The 18,707-nt window shown below is 38.6% G+C and overlaps 1 protein-coding gene and 1 long non-coding RNA gene across 2 annotated transcripts in view; one reads left to right on the top strand and one right to left on the bottom strand.

Annotated features, from left to right (window-relative positions):
• LOC103766659 (AMME syndrome candidate gene 1 protein) overlaps positions 1 to 13,724 on the bottom strand; it is a 92,238-nt gene extending 78,514 nt beyond the window's left edge. The window contains 2 exon segments of the mRNA XM_029959148.1: positions 10,367 to 10,373; positions 13,553 to 13,724. Of these exon segments, the coding sequence (XP_029815008.1) occupies positions 10,367 to 10,373; positions 13,553 to 13,724 (179 nt within the window).
• The window catches only part of LOC108639340, a 66,354-nt gene that overhangs the window by 10,701 nt on the left and 36,946 nt on the right, over positions 1 to 18,707 (top strand). The gene's annotated exons all lie outside the window — the stretch shown is intronic.

Raw genomic sequence — 18,707 nt, 5'->3', positions numbered from 1 at the left:
AATTGTTATTATAAAGAAGGCCACAATAAGAGAAATGCTGTGATAGCTCTCCAACTGATGACAAGGAAAAATGTATGTACTTTTTACTTATGAAAATCTGGTGGCATTACCTTACTATAACCCCTTTGAAGTTAAGACATCAGAAGACATTTAAAAATGTTGGATAAATCACCCAAGTCAATGTCACGTCATGAGTGTTCCAACCATATCCTCCCTCACAAGGCCACTGCTGCTCATTATCCAACATCAATGTGCAAAAAATTATCATGAGAAACATTACCAGGTGGGTTTCTGTTCATTGCCAACGCATGAGATTGCAAGTAAATTATTCCAGTGTTTGCTCATAATTTGCTTGGTAAAAGCTGTAAATTAGATACTTCTGACAAAATCAGAAAACTGTGGTCACTAAGATTCTTTTTTGAAAATTAGGAAAGGAAAAATGGTAGAAATTATTTAATACTAGGAATGGGCGAGTCCTGACTAAGAGAATCAGAGGGACAGCCACCTCTGAGAAGGAAGGGCAAATCCATACAAGATTTACCTTATTTTTTAGAGGAAACAGGTACAGTTGTGAGAAAATTTGAATAATTTGTAAGGATTAAAGTCTAAGATTCAGAACGTGCTTACAATAAGACAAGTCTCAATCTGAATCACCTCAATTTGTGATAAACTGTCTTGGAGCAGATAGCAAAACATGTTTGTTCTAAATCTTATGAAACAATAATTATAGTAAGTAAAGGCAATTGGCAGTGATTGAAATACTAATGACACATTGCATTTCAAACATTTGTTTGAAGTGACCTCAGCCTGTTATTTTACTGGTAGAGAACAAACCTCTCTCAAACTGCGTTTGTCTACTGCTGAGTGCTCTGATAGAATGCACTACCCAAATTAAGTGTAATTGCTAATAATTTATTCACCAGAAGGTTTGCTATTATCAGCTTTGTTTATGTAAAATGGAGATTAAGAAATAGTTCTCTTTCTTGCAAACTGCTGTGCAAAATTTCATCTGATCACATTAGATGTTATTATCCCATAGGAATGATGGGGAGGTCTCTTAAAATAGGTGGTATTTTTACTTAGAAAATTTAAAAGAAGAAAAAAGATAAAAAGCTGCACATCATAAAGTTCAAGCTACTCGATGGCCTCTGAATGGAAGTCCTTCCTTGTCCACATTGTTGTCCTTTCTCAGTGCTAGGGAATGCATGACATGCCACTCACAGCTAACAGAAAAGATGTAGAGAATCCATTTAGTTCCTTACCTTCTGTAATTTAGGAGTTACATTCCCTAGATGATTAAAATTCAGCCATATACATCATGACATTTGTTAACATACAAATGCATTTAAGTTTATTTGTGACCTTACACCTCACTGCATGTTCACCAGTGGTACAGGAAAATGTAGTTTTGTGTTAGTTCATAATGAATTTGTTCTTACTTGCAAGTGCTGGAAATGTGGCACAATATTTTAATTTCAAACACCGGAAGAGAATTTTAAAATCCAAGTAATTTATTTTAGCAGGCTGCTCGGAAACATTTACTCTATTTTTTTATTCTAAAAACTAGAATTTATTTATTGCATATTTTACTGATTTTCTTTCTCTACCCATGAAAATTAAATGCAGAGGTTTAATGTTTTAGATCATGTGCTTTCAGGCAACTTCATACATGCTTCTGCATGTTAAAATCTCAGTAAATACAGCACCTTTTTCAGAGAAAAAAGGTCTTGAGGAAATAGCCATTCCTCTTCCAGAGGTAATTTCACAGTTGTGGAGTTTTGGCTTTGTTTTCCTGTTGTTATTCTGCAGAGATAATTGGTTGGGGGGTTATCCAAGGCTTTCTGAAAGGTCGTGCACTTGGGATTGAGGTCTCAAGCAAGAGTATATTTGCTCCTGTGCCAGAGCCAGACCAAAGAAGAAGGGAGAAGGATCCCGGGTGTCCATAGTTCAGCTAACCTGATCTCAGCACAGATTAGAGATATTTAGAGGCAGCATGTGACTGAAGAATGGGGCATGGCATCCATCATAACCATCCCATTTTTCCATCAATATGCTGGGACAAGGGTGGAGTGGTAGATGCAGGAGCCAAACCCAGCAGTCTCTGGAATTCCTGGGGCGATCTGCAAGTGAAGGCTGCTTTGTGCTGCAAACTGTGTCCGTGTGGTGCCCACCTGAGCAGGGAAACCCTTCCCGCGGGCCGTGCCAAGGGCTGCAGGAGGGCACAGCCCCACCTGCTGCTGAGCTCGCTTTGGTGCCAAACTCTGGCGGGGGCTGGTACCGAGCAGCGCTGCCCGGCTGGGCCTGGGCACACTGCGCTGCATAACTGCGAGTTGACTGGAGAGATAAAAATAATCCCTGACATAAATCAACTTCATTCTGCCTCAGGACATAATTTAAATACCTTCTCCTGGGTGTTCTTCCCTCTATAAAAGCAGCAAGTTCACTCTCCAGCCTTCACACTCTACTTCTGGAAAATATTTAATGAGGGACTCTGCCACGCTGAGGGCAGAGCTGTTGCTGCTGGAGGCTACAAGGAATATCAGCTAGGGACACGGTGGTGGGAAATGGAAAGGTATTTTAGAAAGGCTCTTGAGTATTTCCTTTCCCAAGATTGTAAGGCCAAAATGTTGCTTGACTTTATGAATAGAGGTGGACAAAAATTTGGAATGATTTTTTAAATTCGTAGAATAAAAGAAGTTTGAAAGGACTGGGACCATTTTTGAGATTAGGTTGAACTAAAATAGTTTCAACTGAAATAATAGGAAAAATTAAACATTTCCTTGGGTTTTAAAGGAAATATTTTAACATGCTTAAAATAAAATTATTCATATTTTGAAATTGAAATACTATTTTCCATTTCAAATTATAAAAGCAAAAAATGAGGTTTTTTAAAAAGGTAATGAATAATATTATTTTAAATTATAATATTCAGACTTACTCCAAATGGAAATTACTATTTGTAAGAAAAAAGGTATTGTGTGAGCTCTGTTTCAACTGAGGTTTGTACTTTCTTCTTTCTGACTTTTTGATTTGGTCATTGAATTGGAGAAAACTTCACTTGCTTGTTTCTGTTTGTGAAATCTTCACGAGACACTGCCCTGAGAGTTTTCAGGTGCCCTGTGTGTTCTCAGGTGACTGTGAGTGTGTAGGGCTGTAGTTCCTCCCTGCTCTGTACCAGTGCTAGACCTCGAGCCTTGCTGCGTGCTCTGCCCGTGCTGTGCTGCGATCCTTTGGGGCTCAAATGTCATCTGTAGGGATTTGTGATTTCAGCAGGCTGCACATGGAAAGCAGGATCTCTTAGTTCTGCTGGGACTGTGGGATACCTGCCTAAGGTACCCTTAGCTCAGCATACACTGAGCAAGAGACACTTTATTGGTCTCAGATCTTTCCCTTCTACTTTGTGTTCCTATTCTTTTCTTTTGTGTTCCTTGTTCTCTTGTCAGCCACCATTTCATTTCGAATAGACACGACATGTAAAATTTTCCTGTAGTTACAGAGCAGGTGATGAGAACTCCAGGTGTCCCATAAGAGTCTCATGCCCTCAGCAACTCAAAGGCAGAATATTCTCATCTGGGGTTCTTCTCCCATTGTCTGTTTTGACCCTATGTGGCTGACTTAGGAGGATGCTTAAGGGTTTCGGAAGGTGTTTTGCTCAGTCATCATTGTCACTCTAACACTCTTGACCTTTAGAAGCTCAGAAAGCTGCTGCAGTTTCCAAGACAAGCTTAGCAGACCTTTCCTAAGAGAAGTAAAGTAGATAATGAAATCAAGTGCTACATGTCTCCATTCAGAACATCACTTGAGCATGTATGTGACTACAGATTTGTGTGTAGGATTCCATTCTCTCAAGTAGTAGTTGTTCGGTTGTGTTTGGTTTGGGTTTTATTGTATTTTAAAGAAAAGTTATTAGGGTTGGTCCAGTAGCTAAAATCTTCAGCAAACAGGTGACATTATGGACAGTGAAAAACTGTTAACTAAGAGTGAGCCTCTGTATTCAAAACAGCTAATATGTGTTTGCAATCTGAAGAGGCAAAAATGAGCAAAAAGAGAGAGAAAAGGAGCACACTCAGTGCAGTTTTACAGATGGAGAAGGGGACAAGCCTTGATTCAGGAAAGTATGGAGGCAGATCCTGATTTTTAGCGTTTCCAAATGTGTACATTTCAACATACTCTGTTTGATACTGGCAATGCTTTATGCCTACGCTTTTCTAATTTTAACTGTTCTGATTTTTTTTTACTATCAAAGAGAGGGGCTTTTACAGTTTCTCTTCAAACTGATTTTTTAAATACACCGGAACATCTCTATTCTCAGCACAGATTTTCAGTATATTTTCAGATTGTCAGCAGGTTTTTTATGGATATGTGGGGGTTTTTTGCCCCCCAAATTTTACTGCAACTGCACACATCCGGCAGAGAGCAGCAAGGAGGGAGAGATTTACATACACTGACTGGCTTTGCTGACTTTTCAATACAAAATAACAGAGTTATTGTACTGCATCAAAGTAAGAGTCTTAGCTGGAAGGGATATTTCATTGACATTGAACTGAAAACACAGTCACAGTGTAAGGGATCTTAAAATTGGCTGGACTGTTTCTGGATGCCTGTGTTGTTCAGCATCCATATGAAAATCCCGGTGCACAGCATATGCAGACTAATGAGGTGAGACCTTTCCTTAGTAGTCTGATCCTTTAGACAAATTCCAGCAGCCAAGCAGTAAATCAGAAAAATGGTACATTCAAGCTACTTGTCTTTGTCCAACTCTCTGGTAATAGTTTGAAGGATACAGCGTGTGAAGAGGTTTATTCCTCACATATGCCTTGACACACTCTAGTGGCAGAAGCTCGCAGTGCCATCCAGGCGATGGAGCCCAGGCCATTTCTTTTCCTTTTGATGCAGAGCAATAGTTACACTGGGTGAAAATTTAGGTGATTATTGAAAGTAACCTATCAGTTCAGAAACTACCATGCAAGCCCCGTGCTTTTATAAAACTTGCATTTCTTTTTATGTTTCAATATATAAAATACTGGTTCAGGAATTTCACTTGCTTGACATTTGTGGAGACTTTTGAGCAGCACACTCTGACCTGACTGAGTCATAGACTTGTGGCCACGATATTTATGCAAGATATGAAAGTCAATAAGCAGCACCTATCCACAAGTCCTCAACACTTATCCTTTAATGGTAATGGATACAGATCTTGGGCAACCTCATCTTTTAATGAACCATCATTAAATAGTAGATCAACAACCACATTAAAAAAATGTATTTATAGCTAAGGTCTAAACCCAGTGGTTTTGATGATCAAAATAATCATAAATGATTCACTGTTTTGTCTTCTGAGAAGATATAATGGACCACTTGGCTGCCTCAGTTCTCTCTTAATTTTTCCCTCTATAGAGCTACTCTGTGGCAAAATCCCTCTGATAATACAGTAAAGTATTTAAATATGTGCTTTATCACCACAGCATTATAAAGATAGTCCAACCTATGGTGAAGTGTTTTCTCCAGAATCTCGAACTTTCTGTGGCAATACTTTTGGTTTGACTGTGGGCTAGTACTGATGCTCTGGTCTCATTGCTGTTACAGTTTGGGTTGCAGTGGGGTGCAGTATCTTTCTGTGTTTTACTGCAATTTACAGACTAACATGACTCACATATTTCACATAGCACAACTCAAAATTTCCCTTCCTCAGGAAATTTTACTGTTTTGAAACTCCCATTTGGTTGTGTCACAATGAAACCAAAATCCCATTTTCCACAAACCAAAAAAAGTAGAAGCATCTCATTCTGGTTTAATGTTTGAATTTATTGTTGTTGCTTAAACAACACAAGCAGATTACATGTATCTAAGGTTCTGCTTGTTCTTTCTGCCTTGTTATTGTCTATTTCAGTGACTCCTTCTATTCTTTCCTCTTTTGAGTGTTGCTTTCTGGTTATCTGGACATAAAAGAGCCACACAGATATTTTAAGCTGGCTCTTTCTGCTCTGCCTCTGAAGCTTTTTAATTTTATTTTTTTTAATAACTTTTCTCTCTACATGGGTAAGTTACTCCAATAACAGTAAATCTACATGTACTGTCTAAATGCATACACATGAAAATATGCCTTTCCCCCAACTCCCTGGAGGTCCATTTGAGTTTAAAAGTGAGTAGTTTTTAGTCTGGTGCAATTCAATCCTAAATATTGGAAAGATACTGACTTAAAATTAGAACTGGAGTGAACAAGTAAATCTCTCATTGAAATCAAGGGGAATACTGCCAGTTTACACTGGGAATGAATTAGACCTTGGGTTTTTTGCATCCTCATTTGACCTGTTGTCCTAAAATAGCATTGTCAGACTAGATGTATCATAAATTTGTAGTTGTCATAATAATCATGTCATTATTAGTGATTAGATCAGCTTTAGAGTTTTTTTAATTCCTCACCCTGTTGCCAAGTTCCATGAGGACACAAGCTATGAGTTAGGTTGGAACTCTGAATTCTTTTTTTTGTGGAATGGACAAGGTGCTTCCAAGCCCAGGAACCTGCTACGCATTCACTTGTACCTACATGGAGCCCTATTTGGGCAATACATCGTTTTTTCTCACTGCTTTTAGTGATATAATTAGAAATGGAAGGGCATCTCTGGGAGTTGTGCTGTCAGGAGATCTGCTCATCATGGGTCTCATGTATCTCAGGATTATAAATATTCCTTTACATTAATGTCCACTTTTGATCTAGACCCTAAGGAAAGCAAAGAATAAATCAAGTCATAAGAAAAAATAAGACAACAATGGATGAGTGAGCATCCAAGGATATCATCTTGAAAGATTCAGTTGATTGTATCTAATGAGGCATCAGTTGTTTGCTGGATGTCTGGGCTTTGTAAAGCTGCAGCATTCACTGAAGCAATAATCAGTGATGAACTATTCAACTTTTGATAATTAATGTGCTTGCTTTGTCCACCTTTGTATTTTAAACCAATGTCAGATGACTCTGTAATCTATTTTTGCATCTACTTTAGGATCCTGTTATAAATAAATGAATATTTGAGTACTGCATGTCACTGCCCTGAAAGTCCTCTCAGGGGCTTCCTTGATGGAAGGGTTTTTTTGTCCCTTCAAGACACAAAGGGTCAGACTTGGAGCAGGGAAGTTATGTTCTAGAGAAAATTTAATTAGTTTCAATGGGCAAGAGGAAAAAAATTAACTAAGCGTATAACTAACTTAATTAGCTTTGGGCAAGTCATCTCAGCCACACAGTGGATTTATATCCTTTGGTGCAGTCAAATGAATATGACTCTCTTGCACTCAGAGCCAGTTTAGATTCCAAAATAATACAGCTCATTTCACTGCCAGTTGAATAATGGAGAGTAGTTGACAGATTCTTCCATCTGTTATGCCCAGACCATACTTTTCAGTGCAGATTTTACTGACTATGTAATCTGTTATTTCTTTTCATGGTGAGAAATTAAGCTGCCTTCTTTCTTCCTTCTCCCCTGGGCAGTAAGGAGCTTTATAGAAAACATCAGATAAAGGTATTTTGGGCTGTGAGACTGCAAGCTGTCTTATGTGACTATGGTTCCATTCTTTTCTTTCAAGGTACTAATCCTAGGAGGTTTAATTTGGAAGTATTAAAGAGTTCTTTCCTCTGTTTAAACAGTTTGATTGCCTTTATGAAAAAGTCAGGTTTGTGTTAAAATTCAGGAACTGTATTATAAAAGTGCACAGAGATTATAAGGGAAGCCAGCGTATTCCAATCTAAAAATTCTGTGAAGTGACTCATTTCTTTGCCCCATGACTCTGCAAAGTCACCAGATAGACAAATGCATTATGCAGATAGAGAACTGGAGACAGAGGTTATGTGATGCCCAAGGCCATGCAGTGAGTCGAAGCTGAGCCAGGGTGAAGTTCCCATTTTAGTGTGCCTATTAATAACACCAGCACAGACAAACTGCATGAAAGAACTAATTTGGAGGCTGTGTGATGTCAGCATGCTCTGCAAGACTGAAATATTGTTTGTTTCCCTCTAAAATGGTGGAATTATTAGACATAAATATGACAGGATCAATATCTTATCTGAAGGCTTTCTCATACTTAGGGATAATAATCTCTTTCCTCTTTCCCAGCTGAGGCCTTTTGCTTTTACTTTCCAAACAGAAAAATGATTTGTTTCAACCATTTTATACCTTCAAATTTTGAGGACTAACAGCTCAATGTTGCATCTGGCATCAAAAAAAGACAGTCACAGCATAAATAATGTAGGGATAAATGTGAACCAGTGTTAATGAGAACCAAATTTTGCTTGCATTTGCTATCCTTGTTAAAAATAGTATTTACATTTAGTAGACCATTCCTGCATCGATAAATTATATTCTTTGAGTTAGTATACTTTATTTAGCTTTAGATAAAGGACGTGGCAGAGGAAAAGATATTGATAATAAGAAGTTGGAGGTAGGAGCTGCTGTATGTCATTAGTATCTGTCAGTGATGTGCCTTGCTGACTTGGGATGGGATTTCTAAGAATAAATGTAATTTTTAGATGCCTTTGGTAATGATTCTCTTTCTTATCATTTCTAACTTGATCATCACATGTAGTAAAAGCAAAGTCAATCAAGAATCCACAAAAGTAGAGAAATATCCACTGGAACTGACTGAAGAAAGGTTGAGATATTTGATGGGGAAGGTTAAGGAATCCATTGCAGATGTGTTTAACTGGAGCCAATGTCTAGAAAGCCAAAAAATGGTATCAGGGATTATATTTAGCTTACAGCCTACAAAGTATTATCACAGAAATTCATGAAACGTTAATGTCGAGGGTTTGTTTTCCCAACTAGTTTTAAAGAAAATTATCAAGTGATTCAACTAAATCAGTCTTTATATGGGTGACATTTTAAACTGTCCAGCTTACCTATTTCAACAATTTTACTTATTTTTGGGCAACAAATTAGATTTTGTCAATACCAGAAATCTAGTCTTTTCATCCAAAGAATTTATTTCTTTTCAGCACAGCTAAAGTAAAATTACCCAGTGACTGCAGTTAAACTGTTTCTTGTAGCCACTGTTTTATGTAGCCTCAGACACATAATCTTTTAAACAGATCTCTTGGATATATTGTACTCTCTATTGCTGATGTGAGAGCTCACTGCTTTACAATCTCAAGATAATTAAAATACTGCAGAGCAGCCTGTTGGACTACCAGGTCCACTTGGTTTTTGAGCAATAGAGGAAAAACTTCACATAGAAATAACTTTTTGGTTCTTGTTTACAATTAAAATACACCTAATCTGTGCAGCCTCAGAACAGATTTCCAAGATTCTTCAGAATATCAACAAGAACCAAGTTTGCTCCATTTGTTCTTCTTCAACTCAAAGTGATAGTTTCATTTGTGTATCTTAAAGAGGCTGATGTTACAGCATTGATGTTATCTTAGTGTTTGTACAGAGAAGGGATGTCAAAGGCAGCAATATTGCTAAAGTAAATTTATAGCACCTATCCATTCATCACACCCAGAGGTTGATTCTGATCTCACATTAACATGTATGACAGTGACCTAGAAAACAGTCCTGGAGCGATTATAACGTTGCAGCAACTTGCAAAAACAGGCAGTGCTTTTGGTAATTGAAGATACTTCACCTTAATAAGAGGATAATTAGGATTCTTTCTCACATCTCACTGCTTCAGTGTATTCTAACTCTAATTGCTATCTTCAATTTATATCTGTTTGTTCTTGGGCCAGCATTGTCATACATCTTAAATAATTAATTTCCCTGATGTTATCTTTACCAATAGCCTTCATATTCCTGCCTCACTGTTATGATACACATTGATCTTTCTGTGAGTGACAAGAACTAGATCCTATTCCAAACAGGGACTCACCCATACCTGTAGGATGCCCTCAGTGCTGTGCTGTCTCCAGTATCTCTATCTTTGATGGTGTACTGTGAAATGCTTTTGTCTTTTTCTCAGCTGTATCACACCGGGAAATTTTGGGTGGAAGCGGCTGCACTTTGTCTACCTGTCTCTTCACACACTCCTCCAGGATGTCCTGTTACATCTCCATTCCTCTGCTACTCTCACTCTGCTGTCCAGGCATTGTAGCCCTTCTCTCCTCCTTCCCAGGTAGCTTTTATACCTCCCAGTGCTTCTCTAACTGTTATCAGAAGTTGATGTTGGGGTTGAAGTGAGAGCCAGAAATGGGCCAAGGCCCCATCCTGCTGTGGGATGATGTGGGAAGAAATGGACATGGAAGGATCCAGGAGAAACAGGCTGCAGAGCATTTTCATCCCTCTGCTGCCATCTGGAGGAGGCTGGGGAGTGCTAGTGCTGCCAGGGCTCAGCAGCTACAGGGAAGACAAAGCTGAGCTACTGGGACTAGCCAAGCGAGTGCCTGCCTCCTCTCACACAAGTCTGTAGTTTGTCACTTAGGCTGCTCCCTCATTTGTTCATTCCTGCCTACCACGAGCCTTAAATTCCTACTACATTTCCTCTAATTTCTGCTACTCTGTGATATTCCTCCTCTGAACTGATGCTGCCTCCTGATATACTCGAGCACACCAGCAAAATTTGTCAGTTTTTTGTTGCAGAGCCTTGCCTTATACAACTATTAAAATTCAGACCCAGTCCTTGAAGAATTCTTGTGCTATTCAATTTTTGTTGATGAATCCTCTTTCAACACAGTCCCTCAACTGGATTTAATAGTATTAGTCTGGTGCAAAGTGACATCCAGGAAAAATAAAACTGTCCCTTCAATTTTAATGAAGGGCTCAGCCATCTGATCAGGTTGTTGCAGTTACTGCATGTCAGTGGAGCCACTGAGACATGGGTGCTTTTAGTCTAGCCATTTGCAGAGTAGTGCAGGACCAATTTAAACTGATTTTTAAGGCAAAATTGAAAAAAGTAAACTTGGGGGGAAAAATTAGAGTATATAACTGGCCAGTTACCATGGCTTTGCTCATGTACAATTTTATTGCAACTTTAGTATGTGTCTGAGGATGTCATTAAAAGTGGAGGAACCCACTTCTGTGATATTCTGAGGAATAATTTGCTTTTGACTCATATTCTGACTTAGAACAAGATCTACTGTACATCAGCATGGGTTCCTCTTTAACCATTGCCCTTATTGATATCCATTAGCCCTTTATATATACTTGTTTCTAGGCAAGGATCATTAAGTATGAATTATGAAGTGCCTGGCATCATAACTGCTGCTGAATTATAAATTAGTACTTTTACAGAGTCAGTTAATCTTTTTTATCTTGTGTGTGTCTGATTTAATGTATATGCACACACACAAAAGAAGTGTATTAACATGGCAGGAGTGTATCCCTCAGTTGGAAAGGTCTGGAGAGTTGCTAATTTCCACAGTCTGTATTCCTCCTCTAAAAAGGACTGGGTTTTCAGTTTCCAAAGAGCACCTGGATGCAACAGTTTGCTTTAAAAATGAACAGTTATTATATCCTAGAGGGCATCTGCTTTCTCATTATTCTGATTATTTCCTCTCTGCCCATACTGTGAAACGTGTTGTCTTTCTAATAACAGTTTTTGTCAATGGCACAATTTAGTATGACATTTTCTAAAATTATTCCAAACAAGCACCACTTGAACTGTTATCTGTACAGGTGTAGTCACTGTATTGAGTTTATCTCATTGTATTCCCAAAACACTCAGTTCTGCACAGACCTGTCCTGTCAGTAAGACTTCCTTCATTTGACTTCTCTTTGTGCTGAGAGTAACTTTGGTTTTTTGAGAAGCACCTGATGTAGCTTCCCATGCATGCCTTGTCACTTGTCTAATGACACATCAGTTCCTCTGTTAACAGTAAACAATCAGATGCTTTCCTAACTTTCAGTGACACACATCCATCTTTCTTCCTGTGGTCTCTGGGAAATGTGTCGAGTCTCGAGATTTCAATCAAGCTGAGTGCTAACATTTGGGATTGAGTATAAGATGGACTCAGGACTAAAGGATTGATTCCTATTTCCATTCAGCTAATATTGTATCTGTGACTTCAGTGAAACTGAGGCAGAGATTCACCAGTTGGAGGAGAGAGCCAGGCTCAGGTATCAGAAGCAACATTGACAGTATCATTAAAATTGCCTCAAAATTGTTGAGGCTTTCAGAAGCAAAAATACCACTTTCAGAATCTGATCCTAAATCTACTGATACCAGTTGAAATTTTCACTTTTTGCTTCTAGTGTCTGAGTTGTAAGCCATTACATCCTGCCTGGCTTTTTAAAAAAAATTCTTTGCATATCAACACCAGAACTTTTCCCATACTGAAAATTAAGCCTTAAAGACCTTCATTCTACTCATATGCACATTTAGCATTTCTCCCATCCCTCTATCGGTTTTATACATCACTCAAGAAACATTTGCAGACTAGAAACTGAACAAAATAAGTTCCTAAAATACTGTTTCAAAGGCTGTGCTAACTTTTGTTTCTGCTGCAGACGGTAATGTCTAAGCATTTTGATAGTAAATATTATGGAAATACAATTGTTGACTATGCTCTTTTCTGGCATAGTCTGCTTGGCAGCAGACACAGGTAGCTTTGATTGATTAGTCTGAAGGTCTTCCCACCTCTAGTACAAAGTCAGGCTTTCTAAAAGCTCTCCTAAAAGGACAACAAACACTAAGTTGCAGTGAAATATTTGGATGATGTACACTAAACCCTCAGGGGAATTGTCTGCAATCATCGTATTACTGAACATGAAAGGATAAAGCATAAAGCAATTCCAGTTTTTCTAAGAATCCCTTTTCCACTTTCTTTCGCCAGAGATTCCCAGAATCTGGTTTGTACATTGATTAGACATGAACTGTGTTCATCTTCCTGCAGCAGTATGTACAAGTAAAATGTCCCTGAGGATGCTAAACTATTTTTACAAGTATTTCCATAAAACAGTATGTCCTATAAAATTGGAATTTCACCATTCTTGCAGAGGTTACTTGGTGCATTTCTGTGAAAGTAGAAAACCTAGTCATTTTTAGTTCAGCTCGATCTGCTGCATTGGTTTTGTGCTGTCAGTGCCTTTGTAGTGTTTGTGTACTGCTTGCTCTGTGGCAGCCTAAAGGTATTCGAGCAGAGCCGGCACACAAGGCAGGAGAGCGATGTATTTAACTGTAAATCAGCAGGAGCAGGGCTTTTTTATAATGTTTCCATTTACCGTACACAAAACCACTCCCTGATTTGAATAATTTGCTGAGCTAAATAATAAGACTAACAATATACCTTCAACAGGGAAGATCGGGCAATTAAAATACCCACAGTTTCAATCAGGATTGCAAATTACAGATGTCCAAGAGATGCTAGAATGTAAAGAACAAAACCCCGACCCCTGGAACTGATCAAAATTAGTGTCAGTCATTGATTTCTAGAACACACAAAGAGAGACGGTGAGTATAAATGTGTTACTTACAAGTGCTGAGGATTTTAGGGAATGAAAATGGAGACCAGGAGCTGGAGACTGCCTGCCATGCCAGCAGTGTTGATTTGGAAGCGATGGACACAAATAAACGTTCAGCAAAGCTTAAAAAGCTGCAATGCAAGGCTAGCCAAAAGTGTCCATGTCCTTACCGTGCTGTGGCTGGCAGGCAATCCGTGTCTGGGAGCCTTCAGTCCCTCTAATCAGGCTCCGGGGATTTTGTTTGCAAGAAAGATTGTCCTTTAAGTGATGAGTGCAGGAAAACAGAGAAATAACGAGAAATGAGCAAATTGTACAAGGCAAATAGCTGCAGGTCTTTAGCATGCTCCCTGCGTTTTCCTGAGCTGCATCTGCAGTAGAGAAAATATCCCAAAAATAGCTCAGGCTGCCAATGACTTGCTGAAACCTGAGAAAGAATTGCTGAATTTAAAGATCTGGGTTGCTGTGGGTGTGTGATTAAAGTGAGAAATTGCTGGCAGGAAGAACCTAGGATGAAACCACATGCTTAAGGAGTAACTTGTGAGTTCACCGGTATCAGAACATGAGCTGACCTCTGATTTCCCCCTCCTCCACCCAATGCCAGTTAACCCTTAAGAGTTCAGCGTGGAAGAAAGTTCTGCAATAGCAGATGGAAGAGGAAATATGATTTAGAAAAAAATTCTTTCAATTGTAATATCTGTGATGTCGTGACAATATTTTATAGCAATGCCCTGTTTCCTAAATTTCAGAGCTGTCAGACAAGCCAATGTTTTGCAGAGTTCTAACTTCTGGAAAGCTCAATCTTGTGTAGGATAAATGCAAAATACCCCCTTTAAGCTGTCTGTGGTCCCACAGAATGAAAGGGATTTCAGGGAAAGTTTTGAGACAGGAAGGCAGGCAGGAAGGATGGAAGGAAGAAAGGAAGGAAGGAAGGCAGGCACAACATTTTAGGAACTTTTCTGCAAACACTGACTTTTGGACAAAATATCAAGAATTGTTTGGCACAGCCTTGGAGGGGACCCTGGTATCTCTATACTGTGCCCAGAACAAATTACAGAAGCTTAAAGACTACTGCAGGTTGTTCTGGTCTGTAGGTGTTCCCTATGGATCCCTTGTGCTTGCACAGACCACTAGAGCACAGTGTACTTTAGCCCCAGCCCTCAGCTTGTTCCCCAGCACTTTTTAATATCACTTCCCTGATTTAGAAAAGAACAAGAAGCAGTTGGCACAAAGCTGGGTACATTGGCTTGACATCAGTTAAGTTTCCCAAGTAGCACCAAAAGCAATCCTCAGTAACCTACTTAGGCCAGTATTAAAGCTGCCAGAGCATGGACCAGGAGCTACTCCCCAGTTTTCTTTGAAATGACACTGAAAAGGGAAAAGGCTTCAGTGCTGCAGCTCGGTTAGATTCAAGCCACATGGGACTGGATTATGAGAAGCTGCTGCTTTGGAAAGCAATTGTGCATCTGAGGAAAGAGCCGAATATCACCATTACTTCAGAATGTGCTTTTGGTTTAACATCAGTTTTCTAATATGTGCCAAAGAATAATGGTATCACAGGGAGCACAAAATGCCTAATGTGCTTCAACCACAGTGATGTGTGATCACTTAATCATTCTGGTAGGACTGTCCACTTGACTTGATGAAGCTGTACTTCTCTAAGAGTGTCTGAGCATTTCATCCTGAAGATGCTGTATGTGAATGTAGGTGCTTTGGAGGAAAAGGCCCATTATTAAGTCTTTTGTTCTATTTACAGTTCTAACTGTTCTGAACATAAATGTTTCTCTAGGAGCTGGAAAAGTAGACAATCCCTGAAGTAGTCTGGTCATTTAATTTGTATTTATACCCCAGCAGGCTCTTTCTGAAGTACTTCTGCTGACCAAGAGGAAATGTAGGATATTAGAAATTATGGACTGAATAATTGTGACTCATGTTGCAGTATTCACTCTCAGACAACAGGCAGGAAGCACTTACACACATCTAGTGCTGGCATATAAATATATATCATAAATTTCATGGTGAGCTCAGGAAGTCTGATAACTAATCTCCTAAAAACTCCTAATGCAAACCTCTGTTCCTGTCTTTGAAGCAGCAAGTGATAATACAAAAAACTTTGTAGGCACCTTTTTCATAAGTTAATAAAACCTAAAGCCAGTAGTAATGACAACTAGTGGGTAATTCATCATGTGTGGTGCACTGCTAGTGAAATATCAGCATAAGACTATCATTAGTGTCTGTGTGTTAGCAGATGAACTATGCACTAAAAAATGAGATTTTTTTTTCCTCCTCACAAATGAGGTAATTAATTCAAACACTTTTTGTCTCTCTGTGTTATGAAGAGGTTGCTAATGCAATGCAATAAAGCAGTGCTGCATCTCGAACAATTGGAAACTTAGCATTCAGAACCCTTCTCTCTTTGTTCTATTCTCTCATTGTTGAATTTCATTAGTACTGAGAGTCTAGATCATAAATTACATATATATGATAATGCATACATTTGTATTTTTTAAACTTAAATATAGCATAGGGCAAAAGTGAAAAGAAAAGAGCGTGACAGAATTCTGAGCAGTGAACAGATGGGTGGTTTGGCATGGAAACAAAGGCATTAGCATACATTCATCCTTCTTATAGTGAAACACTAATGTTTATGGTGCCTATCAAGTAGATGTATAGAGAAAGTACATCTTCCACTAAGCATGATGCTTTATGTCATGATACCTCTAAATTACCTAACACGCTCATGAGAATTAAATGTTTGAATGGTCTTGTTCTTCTTTTCTTCAACTGAGTCATTTCTTTAATATCATATGACTTGAGTTTTGCCTGAGCGCCCAGTGTAAGCTAAATACTGTCTTTTTTCTTTGATTTCCCTGGAAAGAAGTGGAGAAATACCTGAAACTAGTGCTATCCTACCAGGACTGACTTATCTGTGAGCCTGTCGTGAGTCTGCTGTGATCTATAAATCATCTGTCTCTCTGCACATCAGGATTTGGATTTGAGCATCCCATAATGTGTGAGAGACTTGCCCGTAGTGTTGGCTGATCTGGAGAAACAAAATTCTATTTCTACCAGTGAAATTGAGTCACCAGACTGGTGTGGGTGTAAATGAGAACTCCATTACAAAAACTTGTTGAGCAAAATAAACTGGAAAATAGAGGTGAATGTTTTACACACTTCACTGGGCAGGATGTCACCAATTGTTTTCCTTATGAGGAAAGTTCTTTAGGGAGCATGAACTTCAAAATTATGTCTGGCATGTGTAAATCACTGAAGTAGGAAGATTTCCAGGGGACTGACAGATAATTATATGACAATGACAGAGTTGGTACAAAAATGACACTTTGCATTGTCCAAAGCTGTAACCATGGTTGGAAACAAGGCCTCAAATGCCAGCCCTGGTAAAATAAGTGGGAAAATAAAAGCACTGTACCTGACACTGCACTATGAAAACTTTAAGGATTAACTTACCTGAAGTAACTTGGGATAAAAAAAAAACCCAAGGAATATCATAAGAATAAGTGTTAATGCCTTGAAGACTGTGTCTATCTGAATTGTTTGAACAGTAAGGGTCCAGGTTTGGTAGGACAGGGCAACCTGAGGTTAATGACCTTGATTACTGCAACTGTCTTTTTCCATATTTCAGTAGCTAGAGCTGTTTCTCTAGGCAATGTGCAAAAATGTGCAAAATATATCATTTTATGACAGGAACCTGAAAAGTAAGATCTCTTCTTGTACCTGGCAACTGATTCAGAAGTGCTTGATAGAATATATTTCTCTCATTTCAGCTAAGGTTAATTAGACACCGTCAGTTGCTGTTATCTACCAGAATCTCTTCACTCATTTTTTCTCTTCTACTTTTTGCTTTTCTACTCTACTGTCTGGGATGTTCTCCTTTGTGTTTAAAACCCACTTTTATAACTGTTTCTCTTGCCAAGTGCATTCTGACTGTGGCTCATCCCACCCTACTCTATTCCAGACTCATTCTGTTGCCCTGTATTTTAGTTGGAGACCTGTTGTTAGAATGGATAAGTCTCATTCTGTATAAAAACAGGAAAGGTGCCAGTATAATAGAAACTGTTTGTAAAATTGATTTTCTTTTCTACAAAGGACTGACTGGAAGATTTTCCTTATAAAGATTCTGTAGCAATCAATGAAAAAGAAAATAAAAAAAAGAAAAAACCAAACAAAATCTGAGGAAAGCCACAACCCTTTCTCCCTCTAGGCATTGAGTTTCTCATCAGTTGTCATTGCAAATCTCCACAAATGCTTTTGGCACCATTTCAAAAATTCTAACTCTGTGCTATGCTTTGTTTGATTAATGACTAGTTCCAGAGATTTCCTCTGGTGATCCTCACATGAGACATAAAGAATTATCAATGGCCTCAGCAATGTCTGGGAGCAGAGTATGTCAAGGATATAGTTTGCTTCCCTGAGTTTATAATGAAACATCACATTGTATTCCTTGCCCTAAGGTATTAATTTGATACATTCTGCATCTGCTTGGCCCAAGGATTGCAGGTTTGTCTTAGCAAAGTAAGAGGATATAGTCAGAAATTGCTATTAACAACCATCAAATCCACGCTTATTCCCATGTTATTAAATGTTCAATTTGGCCTTACTGTATTTGTTCAGTTTTATATATACAATGATATAAACTAGAGTACTCCAAAGCAACTGACTCCTGAATACTAACAACTCCATTACCAAAAGTTTTATTCCAAATGTTAGGGAAAATAGTGAGTGAAATGGTCCTGGTTCTACTCCATTACACAGCTATAAATCCAAGTAATTCTTCTTTCTAAACTTACACATTTCAGATGTGTATAGAAGTTGAGTTAGATAATTGGTACATCCTTTCTTGGGACGAGCTTCACAGTGAGGAAAAGGAAAGATACTTATTCTCAGAGATGTGATTAGCCCAGTTTCTAAATGCACGGGCTTTTGTGAAAAGAGTTAGAGCTTTATTGTTGAACTTCGTTTTACTCTGAAGTGTATGAACCAGGAAAGGTTCCATTAAAAGTCAGCTGCAGCCTGAAGCCCATCAGTGTCATTCTGTTTGATATGTTGGCTGTGGGGAAAATTGGCTATTGCAGCTGCTGCATTGCCTTTCCCTTCTCTCACCATCATTATCTGTCTCCGTGCAGTGATTCTCTTCTACAATGGCTTAGAGGTCCCTCTTCTTTAAACACACTTTGTATATCTCTGCTGCCTGCAGTCAGACTATCTAAATATCCTGGGCAAGTATGCATAGACAAACAGTGTGTCAGTGGGCCTTTGAGGTAGGGTAGTGAATTTATAATAATAAAGAAGAAGAAGAAGAGAAGAAAA

This window comes from Manacus vitellinus, unplaced genomic scaffold (genome assembly GCF_001715985.3).
Source record: "Manacus vitellinus isolate BGI_N305 unplaced genomic scaffold, ASM171598v3 scaffold_19_pilon, whole genome shotgun sequence".
Taxonomy (NCBI): Eukaryota; Metazoa; Chordata; class Aves; order Passeriformes; family Pipridae; genus Manacus; species Manacus vitellinus.
Note: the sequence above shows the minus strand (reverse complement) of the source record. Positions and strands in the feature narration are given on the sequence as shown.